This window comes from Convolutriloba macropyga, chromosome 4 (genome assembly GCF_964194025.1).
Source record: "Convolutriloba macropyga chromosome 4, txConMacr16.3, whole genome shotgun sequence".
Taxonomy (NCBI): domain Eukaryota; kingdom Metazoa; phylum Xenacoelomorpha; order Acoela; family Convolutidae; genus Convolutriloba; species Convolutriloba macropyga.
In genome coordinates, this window is record NC_134471.1 from 14,493,585 (window position 1) to 14,509,221 (window position 15,637).

Consider the following 15,637-nt stretch of genomic DNA (forward strand, 5'->3'; position numbering starts at 1 on the left):
CCTCTGAGAGTGACCAACAGGTTGCAAAAATACGTTTAAGATTGGTTAAATTTCAAAAAAAAAGTTTCAAAAAATTTATTTTAAATTCTTGACAGCCATTAAATCCGATAGTTTTCAACGGAAGTCAATAAATACGCTCCAATAGAGCGTATGCCTCGATTGGATGACAAAGTTATTTGTCATGTGTAGGTAATTTATAGGACATCACAATAAGTTTTATGGCTATAGAGAAAACAACAAGTACAGGCAAACACCAAAAATTCAATAGAAAAGTGTGAGGAGAAAGTCAAAGCCATAAGTTTAAACCATAAGTTTCTCCTTGAAAACTTTATCCATGATCCACTGAAAATTTTTTTCTAAGCCAATGGGAGAAATCAATATCAGGATAATGTGATAAGATTTCAAGAGGAACCAACAAGAGGAAAAAAATTTTCTGAAAGTTTTTTGTGAACTTGTGGCATTGATTTCAAATATTAAATATTTAAAAATTGAAACCGCAAATCGGATTCATTTTGTTTACAGTAGAAAAGGAAGGGATCTTGTCACTACTGGGACTGACTAACAACTCGTGAAAATAAGTTTACTATCAATTAATGTTCTCGAAAATTTACGAAAAATCATTTTTAAAGTCTTAACAGCCATTAGCTGTCCACTGAAAGTTCTAGATAGGTTCACTTCATGCGCATTACGAAACCTATTGCACTGTTAGTCAAAAACACTATGCAACAGGACTTCAAAAATTTAGTAAAACTTCAAAAAGGAAACACAAATCACATTTAAAATTACAAAAACTCAGAAGCGAAGCCAAAAAAAATCGAGCGACTCCTTGAAAACAATTTTTTTGTTCATTGGGCTTTATTTGACTGTAAATCAGGTTTTTCTTTAAGGAAACCCAGATATGAAAAAAGGTTACTCAAGAAAACAAAACTATGCATAGTTTTCTAAAAAAGATTTTTTTTATAGTAAACTTCCCTATGAGATCAGAACTAGTCTTTTTATCGGCTTTCGTCTATTAGGAACTCATTTTTGTTTCATTTTGTGGCGTGAAATCTAATTAATAAATTAGTAATTTAATAATTTAATTGTTAAATTTTAATTTTGAATTCATAATTTAATAAAAAAATGTCTTATTTTGAAGAAAAATTACACTAAAAGTGAACAAAATCATGCTAAATATCCTGTATTCACACAAAACCTCAATCCTAGATAACTCGTCGAAAAGAAAGAAATTCAAAAAAAACCTTTTTGGTTTTGAGTTTTACGCTGGGCGAGCTTTTTAATGGTACCACTCACATTTCTCTACCAAGAATATATCGATCGGCCAAAATTGTCTGAACAAAAAGAAACCCATTTGAGTATATAGTTCTTCCCCCCACAATTAGGGTCGGAACAATTATAGTTGACACACTATTGCTCTCCAGGTGATCAAACTAAAAATTTTCTGAAAAATAGTTTAATCACAAACAATATTTATGGAACGGATTTGATGGGTCGAAAAAAAAATTCTAACGGATCGAATAAAGATTATTTTCATTGACTTGGTTTCAAAGAACCATTTCTATTAATTATATCCTATCCAGCTGTCTGTTTATTCTATTGAAAAGAAACTTCATTTAAATTTTTGATTTTGTTCAAACAATGGAATTGTGGTTTTAGAAAATGAACAAAAATATATAGTAAGAGTCATGATTAAGAACGTTCACGCTTTTAATTAGAGGCATTGAATTTAATTTTTCATTTCAGAGTAAACAAAGATTATTTTTTGAGAAAAGCTAAATTGAATGTTTTTTTGGTTACACAAATTACTTTTTCTAGCGTATATGCACTGTGAATAGTTAACATCAAAAATGAGCTAACATTATGCACAACAAAAACTTTCACAGCTTCATGTTTTAAGAAATAAATATTTCGACCTTTGCTTTCTTAGCGACAGTTTTTCTATAGAAATCTGATGAAAGAAAAACAGGCCGTATTTTCTTTCAACTGCAAGCAAATTTTACTTAACAGTGAAAACTATTGTATCGAATTGAGATACTGATTTGTTTGTAAGATCTATTTCAGATCTAAAAAATGGCTAATATGAAGTATTTTATAATAGTGATTCGTGCATTTTAAGAGAATCCTTTCAGTCACTAAACTGTATATTAAAATTGCTTAACAAAATGAATTTTTTCCAATTGTTCTTTATATTTTTCAGTGTCAAGACAGCATTTACAAGCGGCTGCTATTTGACGGCGAAAAAAATTAATTAAATTGAAGATCTATAAGAAAACAATTTAATTGACACCCGCAATTCAGTTAGTGGAAGTGTATTGGTGACAATGCTCCAACAACTTCAAAGGCTGAAAAACTAGAAATAGGTGAAGAAAGTATAATTTTTAAATTTTCAAAAGATTTGAACGAACAATACAAATGGATTTACCAAGTTAGATAAAACATATCATGGATGGTAAAAAAAAATACATTTTTTATGGTATAGTCAAAAAGGATTCAAGTTTAAATTCGTCATTTTGTTGTTTGAATTGGATCTTTCAAGCTGAGTTTTGGCTGTACACGCATCAATGTGTCAAATTCGAGGCCAATGTTTGTTCCGAAAGTATCTGCGCTATTGTTTTGGCTTTTTAGTTGCTTTTATTTGCCAGATTGCATCTTTAAAATGCCAATTTTGTTGCTCAGCAACTTCGTTAATTTGAAATCTTAGGAAGTTCAGGAAAAAACACTTTAGTAACTTATTCGCAAAAACAGCTCAACACTTGCATTTTTTTTCTATTTTTCCCTAATAAAATCTGCACATATCGTTAGAGCTACAACAAAGTCTCAAAAATTTTGCAGAGGGATTCTAATGAAGGTTTGGCCATGAAGAGGGTAATTACGAAAGAGGGTAAATATGTCTATTAATTCAATTAAATTTCGCTACCTAAAACGAACAATAAATCTGGAGAATAACATATTTATGAGATCCGCTCTAGCCCATAATGAAAGCTATGTAAAACATAAAGTGCCACATAATTTATCACACGTCCAACACAAAAAGCAAAAAAAAAGAAAAAAGAACTGGGCGGGGTAAAATTGATCTCACCTTTCGATTAATATCAAAATAATGGTTGTCTTAGTGAAAAATATAGTCAATACTCATATTTTACCAGTTGATTGTTTTTTTTTCAGTGATTTGCGTATTGATTACGTGTATACTTCAAACAGCCGTGTTTTGCGCGCCTCAAACTTTGAGCTTCGAAGATACGCTTACCAAAAATGACCTCCCTTTTGGTTTCAAAGCTATTTACTATCTGAGTGATCTCACCGACATGTGGCTGACCGATGTCGAACATCTTTACAACCCGAAAAATGCCAGAAACAGGAGAGATTCAAAAGTTGAAGAAGTTTTCGAATTCTCGATGGCCTACGACTGGGCTTTTGTGGTGAACTGGCTGGCATTTGTTATATCATGTGGTACATTTGTGTCTGTGTTCCTATCTGGTTTCCTAAGTGGAGTTCTATTCAAGAGTCCCCGTGGAACGTATTTGGAACCACCGGATGACCCGAAGAAAAAGTTGTCAGAACGGTAAGCTCGCTGGATCTCGCGTCTTGGAACCGAGCTTTGAAGTCTATATCAATACCCGATTTGACCCCATAATTCAAAAAGTTATAAAATTACCACCTCATATTATGGCGTCTATGAAAAGTTGTAGTCAGAGATCTTTCATAAAAGGGAGTTCTATGGAATTAAATTTTTATGAAAATTTTTATTACATCATGAAAAGGAGGGAAAAAGTATGTTTCAAAAAACTAACTTGAAAAAAAATTGAACAATTGAGTCTTAAGCGAACAGAGAATTATGAAAAAGTTGTAGTCATAGAACTTCATAGAAAAAGAAACGGCTCTCAGTGTAAGCACTTTAGCTGACTAAGTTTTGAAATACAATTCTACTTTCATGATCTGTTGATTATGTTTAATTGCTCTCAAACGAAGTTTGTAGCGATTATATTAGTCCTGTCGGTCTTTTTTATGCGATTTTTCGCTTGACCGATTTTTCGTCTGACGCTTGACTTTTCGTCCCCAAAAACGGGATTAACAGGTAGCGCCCAGGGGGCATTAAGTGCTCTTAGAGCCTTTTAGCTCTGTTTCAGCTCAAACTGTTTTGGAGACTTATACTTATGGTGTGAAGGGCGGTTATTATAGGTTGAAGACACCCCCACTGTTGACCCCCCACTATTGCCCCCACCCCCCCCCCACCACGCTGTTGCCCCCACCCCCCCCCCCCCACCACGCTGTTGCCCCCCCCACCCCACTGATGCCCCCTCCCTTCCCATCAGCCCCTCGGTGCACCACTCATCCCCCCATCCCCCGCCCCCGTGGTTACTGACGAACAACCGATCGCAAAAAACTCTCAATTTTATACTAATTTTCACACTTTTCAAGCTTTTTGACAATTTTTGTCATTTTTTGAGTATTTTCAGCACTAGATGCTAAGGAACCTCCTGTAGGGTTTTATAATTGTTTACTGTCTAGTTTCAAGTGGTATTGGAATGGTTTTAACATTTTAACATCACAAATTTTGACAAAACGTGCAATTTTTTTCATTTTTTGGACATTTGTTTTTCAGTATCATTGTCTTTTCAGACTCAGCGGCCAGAAAACGTCCTCAAAGTTACTGGAAAAGATGCATTTGCTACAGATTAGCTTTTAATTTTTTAATATGACAAATTTTATCAATATTTTTGATGAAATTTGCTTTTTTTCAAGCTTTTTGAAAATTTTTGTCGGTTTTTAGGTTTCCCCAGCCTCAAGATCCGAGATATTTCATCTAGGGTTTAAATATAGGTTACTGTATAGTTTCTAAAAGTAATGGAATATTTTTCAAGATTTTAACATCACAAATTTCAGCATCTTTTTGACATAACGCGCAATTTTTTTTCAATTTTTTAGACATTTATTTTTCATTAGCCGCATCTTTCCAGATGCAGGGCCAGAAAACGTACTCAAAGTTTTGATAATAAATTAATGAGAAAATTTCATTTGCCACGGAATAGCTTTCATTATTTTAATATGACAAATTTTATCAATCTTTTTTATAAAACTTGCATTTTTTCAAGTTTTATAAAGGTTTTTGTCCGTTTTTAGGTTTCTCCAGCCTCAAAAGCCACATAATCTCCTCTAGAGTTTAATTATAGGTTACTGCATAGCTTCTAGATGTAATGGAATGTTTTTCAAGATTTTAATATCAGTCATTTCTAAAAATATTCACAATTTTTCAATTTTAATCATTTTCAATCATTTTTTCCGGCACCAGGGTCATAGGGACTTCTTCGAGGCTTAATGCTAAGTTTTTGCCTATTTTCTAGAGTTAATGGAATGGTTATCATTATTTTAAAGACTCCAGCTCTTAGCACTTTTTTGATAAAATATAATTTCTTTTCCAATTTTTGGAAAATTGTTATCATGTTCCAGTTTATGGAACCTCATGAGCCAGTGACACTATTTAAAGCTGGGGATAGGGATACTGGATAGTATCTGGAGACAATGAAACGGTTTTGAAGATTTTAATATCTTGACTTTTAGCAAGATTTTTGCTATTGTTTTCGAAATTTTTGAATATTTTTGACCTTTTCTGAGTTTAACGATCATTAGTGGCCAACGAAGTTTTTCGTCTTCGAGATGGGTTAATTGACATAATTTTAGGACAAAAAAAAGTTCGGAACATTTTCACTGCGAAATCGAAGCCTTTTTTTATTAGTTTCGCAAAATTTTGCAAATTTTTTAAAATATCAGTTTATTATTTGATTTATTTACTAACAAAGCTAGAAAACTAAAAGTTGCAGAGTCGATTCAAGCTTAAGTTAGGCTCACTAAACCATGGCTAGCTACTGACGAAGCAAACCGCTTGCCGGTCATTTGAGAGCAATTCGCCCGACGTTAGTCGGTTATGTTTTCTATTTAATTTAGACCTCTCCGGTATATTAGTATACTGAAGTTGCCATAATCAAGCATGAAAGTAGAACTGTTCTCCAAAACTTGCCAGCTAAAATGCTGATACTGAGAGCTGTAAGTCAGTCTTCAAAAATAAGAACTGCGGTTGATTGATGATCGGTACGGTAGGAGATCATAAAAGAGAATTTGAAATCCTAAAAAGAAAAAGCATCCGCAGCAATAAGCAAAACAATAAGTAACGAACCGTGCTTCCTGGTCAACGCAAAAAGTAATAAGAAACACTTCAGTTTCACTGCTTAGTTTTTCAAGATTTTAGACAAGCTGGGTGCAGAAAAATCTAAACTAAATTTGTCAAATACTTGTTTTATAGTCGGAGATCGAAATAATGAACAAGTGATCATTTATGTGAGCTTTTCAGTTGTTTCTATTGATTGTTGTCAAGTTCTACTGACATATCGTAATAAAGCTATCTGATGCCAATTTTTGAACTAATGTAGGATTATTTCTTTAGCTTTTTATTGAAAGCTGGCAGAGCTGTTCATGTGTTAGTTTTTGGTTGTTTCTGTTCAAGTGCTATAAAAAATCGATTAACAAATTGCACTCAAAACATGGAAACGGTAAATCAGTTGAGAGTAACTTAGGTCACAAAACGTTTACTCCTGTACATTTGTTCACTAAGAAACTTACTTAAAGTAAGGCAGCAATATGATTAAAACATGATTAGGATGAAAAAATGAGCAGAAGAAATTGGATGGATGAAAAGACGATAATTTATTTTGACCCATTAAAAAATTAGGAGATGGGAGAATGGGTAACTGGTTGTCTCGATAACTTCTTAAATTAAAGACAAAAAACAACTATAAAAATTTTTCTTGAAGTTATCATAAAGAAACTGGGTTTAATCGATCAACAGTTTTTTGAGAGGCAATAGAAATCATATGCTAAGAGGCCTTGTTTATACTTCAAACTTAAAGATAAATTGGTTTTGGAAATGAAATATTTGAACTAAAAATTTGCGACTAATAATTAAAAACAGCTTGAAATTTGTGACAAATGATGTATACTAGACGCGTCCTTTGTATTAGCAACTCATACTGGAAGCTGGTTTTTATGCAATACGGTTTGAAAAACGATTCAAAAAGGTGGCCTTTGTAGTGCTGTGGAAAAATTAAACGAAAATATGATAGACTGGAACGTTCAATTGTTTGGTAATGAAGGTTAAGAAAACCTATTTTTTTGTAGAAAATTTACGGTAATTGCATAATTTTCTGCTAATTATTTAGCTATTGTTTTGAGGCCAAGCAATAGCTAAACGAAGACCTTGAAAAGAATGGAGAAAAGCAATTATTTGGGACGAGGGGCCACATCATTTGAAATGAACACGTGGAATTTCAAGCTATGATGGCAAAAATGCGAAGATTCATACGCTTGAATCCGACAAAAACCGACGCTTCTTACGGTTAAAATCGCCGGAAACCAACTATACTTATTTTTTAAAACCTACTAAAACCAACTAAAACGACGAAAAAAACGTGTGGGCTCTGATCGGTTTTGACGAAAAAAAACCCAAAAACGGACGATTTCTTATATTTAAATTAGAGAAATTCCCAACACGGGGAATTAGAAACAATTTTCTGCAAATCAAAAGAAAGGATGAGAAGAGTCAACAAAGTAATTATCCAAATTAATCATTTCGTATCTTAGGCCAAAAAAATATTAATTTGAGATTTTTTAAATAAAAACTCTTTGGATTAAACAGCGGCAGATGTCAAGTCAATTGTAATTGATTGGGAAAACACAATGAAACAGAGAAACAAAATAATCAGAAAAGTATTTGGTTTAAATTAGATATCTAATTTCATATAAAAACTGCTTATTTTTTTAAATTTTGAGCAAACTTTTTTTCTTAACGAACGTAACTGTTGTCGTTTCTTAAAGTGATAACAAACAACTGAGAATTATTAAAAAGGGGCCTCTAAAAATAACTTTGACATGGGTGGTAATACTCTCAGCTGAAACAATGTTTATAACATCGGTGTCAACTAGAGCTCCGTTTGTTAGAATCAGAAGAAAAACAACGTAAAAATTGTACAAAATTTTTGGTATTTGTGGTTTCAAACGTCAGGAAACGTCGATACGTTCTTCGGTTTTTTCTATATCATTGTTTTTGAAATTAATAAAGATTCCGTATCGTCGTTTTTGGACGCAAGAAAGATTCGCTATCTTCGGTTGTCGTATTTAACGTATGGTATCGTTGGTTTGTTCGGTTTTAGACTTAAGAAAATATCGTTTTTTCATTAAAAAAAATTGTTTTTTCCGTTTATGATCTATTTTATATTCAAACCTTTTGATAGTGTTCATTTGCACTATTTTCAGTGTATTTCTTAGAGAAAACTCTGTAAGAATGTTCAAAATTATAGAAATCCGTTGATCTCGCTCATAAAATTTAGTGAACAAATATAATTTTTTTTGCATTTTAATTCAGAAATGAAACATTCTTGTTGAATTTTGGTCACAATTCTGTTGGTTAAATCGCTTTCAAAGAACTTGAACATACTTTTGTGTAGAATACAGTCAACGTTTTTTTTCCGACGACTAAGTTGGGTAAGTTTGTTCAATTTGCTGTATTTACCTGCTTTTAGAAGCCTGAAGATAAAAGTTAAAGATATTTTTCTCAACGATACCAAATCTCTCTGAAGTTTAAAAAATGCAAATACCGAATCATTCTTAGTTTTTGAAAACGATGATACCAAATCTTATGTTAAATGCCTAAAAGAAACGATGTCGCCGACGAAAAATCGTACGCATTTTTGTCGTCTTTGGCTGGGAAAAAAACGACACATATATTATTTTCTTATGTTTGAAAACCAAATATTTCTCGACTACGGCTTCAATCTCGTTACGATTTTTGAAATTTCGAATTTCATAGAAAATTGTCTATGAAATTCGAGATTTCAAAAATCCTAACGAGATTGAAGCCTTAGCCAATAAATATTCGGTTATTTAACATAAAAAAATGTCTGTGTCGCCTTTTTTTTCTAGCCAAAAACGACAAAAATTCCTGCGATTTTTTGTCGGCATCATCGTTTCTTTTCGGTAGTTAACATAAGAAAGGTTTGGTATCATCGTTTTTGTCGTAATAATTTTTCTCTTGAAGAGGAATTGTCTCGTTGGGCATATTCCAAGCAGATTTCAAACTAATTCTTTGCAATCGTTTTTTTATTCCTAATCATCGTTCATTTGGTCATTTTTGGTGAGATACAGAAAAAATTATTTTTGAAAACCAACTTTTGAATGCTGCTTTGGAACGTAAATGTTTGAAATTTGAGAAGACCGATATTTATTTTGCAACAGTCTTGCTTATCCGGCGGCAAGATCTTATGCAAGATGGTGTTCAAAAATAGTGGTTCAAAATTCGTACAATATATTCACCGGTACTGAAATAAACACAAACAAATAACAATCTTGGTTAAATATGTCAGGCAACATGGTATATTTTTTACACAAATTTCTAAAGATATTTCTGGTGGAAAAATTCATCTAGATGTTCTGTATATCAAACAAATTCCGAGGACGAACTGTATAACTCTAGATTGTGAGGAAGTTAGGCAAATGAACCCCAGATAAGACCAAAATGAGACCAAAAGGGCCTATTTCCAGACTGAAATGAAGTCCCACGGGGCCGTCATGCTTTGAAAACTAAACGTTCAGAAAACTGTGGGCGAATGCACGAAACTCTGCACATAGGCAATTCTACAGCGCAGAGCGTAGCCCAGGTTGAGGTCCAGACCCAAATTTGCTTCTGATCAGACTTTCCAGACCAAAATTATCTCTGATCAGACTTTCCAGACCGAAATTATCTCTGATCAGACTTTCCAGACCGAAATAATCTCTGATCAGACTTTCCAGACTCAATGTGTTCTGATCAGACTTTCCAGACCGAAAGAGTTCTGATCAGACCATCTCCAGACCATGGTCCAGACCCAAAATCAGACCATTGTCCAGACCTTAATCAGACTATGATCAGACCCAATTTCAGACCCAAGTAGCCTCTGATCAGACTCAGTCGAGACCATCTCACCAGCTGACCACTCTGATCAAAAACACTCAAAATTGCCATCGTCAGCCCTCCCTTCCTTTACCCACAACACTTACATTGTCCACTCTCCTCCCCCTAACGAGTTGAATTCCCCTCTCATCAGCCTTCTTCTCAACCCTAACCCCATCGCTTGACCCCCACCCACAACACACACACACACACACACACACACACCCACACACACACACACACCCACACACACACACCCACACACACATACCCACACACACATATACCCACCAACACACACACAACTTACACACAAACCTTGGTTGCGCTCGACCCAAGTGCGCTCGAAGTCGCCTCTGATCAGACCCAATTGCGCTCGAAGTCGCCTCTGATCAGACCCAAGTGCGCTCGAAGAGGTTTATGATCAGACCCAATTGCGCTCGAATCCGCCTCTGATCAGACCCAATTGCGGTCGAAATTGCCTCTGATCAGACCCAAGTGCGCTCGAATCCGCCTATGATCAGACTTTTCAGACCAAAATGACCTCTGATCAGACCATCTCCAGACTATGATCAGACCGTAGTGCGCTCGAAACTCGGAAAAGACCCTGTAATTTCGGTCTGGGATCACACGGGTGTGCGCTCGACTGGGTCTGATCAGAAGTCAATTTGGGTCTGGACCTCAACCTGGGAGAGAACTTTTTAGAAATAAGGTTTATTTGTTCGCTGTTAGATATAAAGCTTGTAATACCCATTAATTCCCAGGTACGGTTCTGAACTTGATGAAGATTCGACGTTTCCGGAAGATGAGGACCCAAGGAAAACCATGGACTATGTTAATGCTGGCTTGTTCACAACAGCGTCTCCAACTAACAATAGACGACAATCTACAGTTGGAACCGCCGGAACAGCATCCAAATCCACAAAAACGTCCAATAAAGGTTCGATTTTCCTTTGATCCTACAATATCAAACTAACATTTATTTGAAACCAGAATAACTTTTTTTGCCGTAGAGATTTCACTGCTACTGGCGCTCAAACGCAAAACAGGAGCAAACATACGTTCTTTGAGGAATTAATACAACTAGTATACTATTACAAGTTTTTGTCACGGATAGGGACGTCCCACCCGTTACGAACCGTTCGGTACAATTTCGCGGTGTGAAAAAAAATTGTCTAAAAAAGAACACTGAATTCAATCCATTATTGCTGTGCAAAAACAAATGAGTAGATTGCGCAAAACAAAATGGCAGTGCAGATTATCAATAACACTAGCAACGTCATTACTGAAAAATTTTTATTTATTCAAATTGGAACACAAGAAAAGTTAGTTTTTAAAACTTAGATGTTTTCAAGATAAACAATCCGACAACTGCATGCAAGGGTCCCTTTTAAGTTTCTTAAAAATATGATTGAAGATTTGTTTTTAGATTTTTTTTATTTTCCTTTTTTTCTTAAGAGACAAGGTAAAGTTTTCCAGTCCTGTAAAGTTTTTCTAACAAATGAACTTTCTTGTTTTGAGCTTTTGAAATTATAGCTCCAGTACCAGAGTACAGTTCTTTTATTTTTGTTGATTTTCCAGGTTTTAAGTTCACGGTCCTGCTTTCATCAAATGTTGGCAGTTGGTTGGAGTTAATCTTCCAGAAGAATTTTATTAGATTTAATTTCAAAAAATACTGCATAGGTAGAATTTTATGTTTTAGTTTCAAATCTCTAGATGAATCGAACTTTTTTCTAAAGAAGTTAGCTTTAACTGCCCAATTAATTTGTCTGTCCAGTGTTAAAACAAGATTTTGGTTGATAGACTGAATGATAGTTGGAGAATAATGTACGTGACTCAAAACTAATGCGTTGAGAATGAGTTTTTTTCATATTTGCTGGAATTGCTCTTCTTATTGTATAAATAGTCTTAATAACGGCAGCCAATTTTTTTGTATGTGTTTTGTTTCTTCTTGGAAAGTTAATAATCTATCAACGTGGAAGCCTAAGTATTTGATTGCCTCTTTTTCATCAATGGCTACATTGTCAACAACCATATGTGTATTGGTAGTTCGTTTTGTATTGCTAAAGACTATAAATTCTGTTTTAGAGGCATGGAGACTTAACTCATGTGATTGGAATAAGGTATATTGTTTTTGTGTTTCCATTTCTAAAGTTTTTTTGCCATCTTCAATTGAGGTATTAGATGTGAGAAAGATTGTGTCATCTGCACATTGAATAAGTTCTGTTTCGTTGTCAACGTATTTATGCATGTCATTTATGTATAAATTGAACAGCACCGGACCAAGGACAGTTCCTTGCGGAACACCTCTTGTGAGTTCAACTGGATCTGATAGAATGTTTTGTATTTTTACTTGCTGCTCGCGATGAGACAGAAAGTTTTAAATTATTAGCCTAGACGATGTATTAAAACCTATCATACCTAACTTTTCATCAAGAATTCTCTGGTTTATGGAGTCTAAAGCCTCGGATAGATCCATTAGGGCAGCAGATACATATTATTTTTTATCAGTTTCTGAGCTTATAAACCCAGTACAGTACGTGATTGTATCTGTGGTTGAAAATCTTTTTTTAAAATCCATATTACGTTTTGGTGAAGAGCTTTTCACTCCATAATTAATCTACAATTTGGTCTCTGAGAAGAGTATCAAAATTTTTGATATACATGGTGCGATTGAAAATGGTCTATAGTGGTCTGGATCCTCTGTGTCTCCATTTTTGAAAAGTGGTCTGACAATGGTTTTTTCAAGATTTTGGAAAACTTAATTGTTTGATGGGTTGATTTATTATGAATGACAGGTGTGGAACAAGCTCCGACGCTGCATCTTTAAGTGCTCAGGTTTGTTGCGATCAAGGACCTTGTGGTTTACTTACCTTGAGATGACGTAAGGTGTCGTGACATTCCTTGTCTGTGACAAAACTTAAATTAAATGTTCGTTTTGAAGAGTTGTTTTTCTCTCTAAGGCCCCTGGAAACTTTTGGTGCTATGTATTTGCCAAGTTGAAAAATCGAAAATTAAGAAGGTTTGCCATTTTCATTTTCTCAGTTATTTAGTCTCCGAAAATGTTTCTCAAACATTTATTATCCATATGCGTTTTACTCTGATTCCGTTTTTCATATATCAGTTGCCATTTTTTCCTGACCGTTCCCACAGTTTTAATGAGATCTGCGTAAATCTTAATGAAATCATTTATTTCTGATTTCAATACGTCTTGCTTTGCTTTAGTTCAAAAATTGTTTTGTAGTTTTCGTCGTTTAAAAATTTTTCTCTGGAAGTTTTAAGAGACTTAGTTTTTTCTAGTTAGCCATTTATCAGCCAGTTGAAAACTATTTTTATTGTTTCGTATGAAACATTCTTTGAGAGGCGTTTGGCGATCTAGTATTTGCGCCAGAAGATAATCAAAAAATTCAACCATTTGAGATGGATTCAAAATGTTGTCTCACTTTTGTCCAAATGTCTCACTTTTGTTGGTGACAAAACTTTTTTTTGGTTAATTTCGTGCTGTTGCATTTTCGTGCGGTACATTTTCGTGCAAAACAAAACTTCACACAAAAACGTACAGCACGATTCGTAACGATGAGGACGTCCCCACCCGTGACGCAACCTGTATACACGTTTCGTCACGAGGGGGAAGGGGGAAGTAGCCCCATGCCGAAATGCGTATTTAAATACAATCGAAATTATCTGGGTTTTAATAAACCAGGAACAAAACAACCCAGGTTGAGGTGCCATACGGAAGTGACCTCTGATCAGACTATGCCAGACGAAAGTAACCTCTGATCAGACCATCCCAGACCAAAGTATCCTCTGATCAGACTAAAGTGCGCTCGAAACACCGTGTGCGCTCCAAGTGCGCTCGAAACTGTCTCTGATCAGACCTTTCCAGGCGTAAAGGACCTCTGATCAGAGCAAAATCAGACCATCGTCCAGACGATTGTGCGTTCAAAACCACTTCTGATCAGACTATTGTGCGTTCAAAAGTCACTCCTGATCAGACTATTGTGCGCTCAAAATCACCTCTGATCAGACTCAATTGCGCTCGAAATAGTCTGATCAGTGAATGGTTTTCACTATGAACGAATTTTAGTGTAATATATTCATTTCATAAAAATTGATGTTTGCATTATTAAATTCATCTAAAAAAGATCATTCCAAAAGTATTATTGCTAAAAAAAGAAAACCCAACTGCTGAGAAAAAATTATTTAGTATACCATTAGTGGATATTTCGAACTCAGTGGATAAATTTAGACAGCTTTCCATATAAAACGTCGTGTTCTACAGTTAATCAAAATTTTCTTTTAAAGGGACTGGAATTATCTACCAGTTGGACCCCTTTGGTTCTGATCAAAACCATCAGACTCTAAATGTGTCTGTGATCAGAATGCTGCTTTTCGTTGCTTCTTGGCAGAGGAGCGAACATCTCTCGGTAAAAAAGCAAAAAATCAAAAAAAAACTTTACAGCTCGAAATGGTCTCTGATCATACCATCCCCAGACCGAAGTGACCTCTGATCATACCATTCCCAGACCGAAGTGACCTCTGATCAGACTAAAGTGCGCTCGAAACACCGTGTGCGCTCCAAGTGCGCTCGAAACTGTCTCTGATCAGACCTTTCCAGGCGTAAAGGACCTCTGATCAGAGCAAAATCAGACCATCGTCCAGACGATTGTGCGTTCAAAACCACTTCTGATCAGACTATTGTGCGTTCAAAAGTCACTCCTGATCAGACTATTGTGCGCTCAAAATCACCTCTGATCAGACTCAATTGCGCTCGAAATAGTCTGATCAGTGAATGGTTTTCACTATGAACGAATTTTAGTGTAATATATTCATTTCATAAAAATTGATGTTTGCATTATTAAATTCATCTAAAAAAGATCATTCTAAAAGTATTATTGCTAAAAAAAGAAAACCCAACTGCTGAGAAAAAATTATTTAGTATACCATTAGTGGATATTTCGAACTCAGTGGATAAATTTAGACAGCTTTCCATATAAAACGTCGTGTTCTACAGTTAATCAAAATTTTCTTTTAAAGGGACTGGAATTATCTACCAGTTGGACCCCTTTGGTTCTGATCAAAACCATCAGACTCTAAATGTGTCTGTGATCAGAATGCTGCTTTTCGTTGCTTCTTGGCAGAGGAGCGAACATCTCTCGGTAAAAAAGCAAAAAATCAAAAAAAAACTTTACAGCTCGAAATGGTCTCTGATCATACCATCCCCAGACCGAAGTGACGTCTGAGCATACCATTCCCAGACCGAAGTGACCTCTGATCATACCATTCCCAGACCGAAGTGACCTCTGATCATACCATCCCCAGACCGAAGTGACCTCTGATCATACTATCCCCAGACCGAAGTGAACTCTGATCATACTATTGTGCGCTCGAACCAAATCCCAGACCCTGTAATTTTGGTCTGGGAACACACCGTGTGCGTTGGACCTGATCTGATCAGAGGTCACTTCCGGATGGCATCTCAACCTGGAATAATATAGCTGCGCTAAGCATACATCTTCGGAACAACAAAAATGGTTCTCAAATAATCCATCGCTTTATTTTTCAGGTATTATAATTATACCCAATACACGTTTTGTCACGGTGGGACGCCCCACCTCGCCCATGACGAAACGTGTATTTAGTATACCACCAATACCTGAC

The 15,637-nt window shown here is 35.2% G+C and overlaps 1 protein-coding gene across 2 annotated transcripts in view; it reads left to right on the forward strand.

The window, feature by feature from the left end:
- The window catches only part of LOC142338273 (uncharacterized), a 114,695-nt gene that overhangs the window by 16,586 nt on the left and 82,472 nt on the right, over positions 1-15,637 (forward strand). For both annotated transcript variants that reach the window (XM_075387949.1, XM_075387950.1), the window contains exons 4-5: positions 3,166-3,562; positions 10,741-10,916. In XM_075387949.1, the coding sequence (XP_075244064.1) occupies positions 3,166-3,562; positions 10,741-10,916 (573 nt within the window). The remainder of the gene's footprint in view (positions 1-3,165; positions 3,563-10,740; positions 10,917-15,637) is intronic.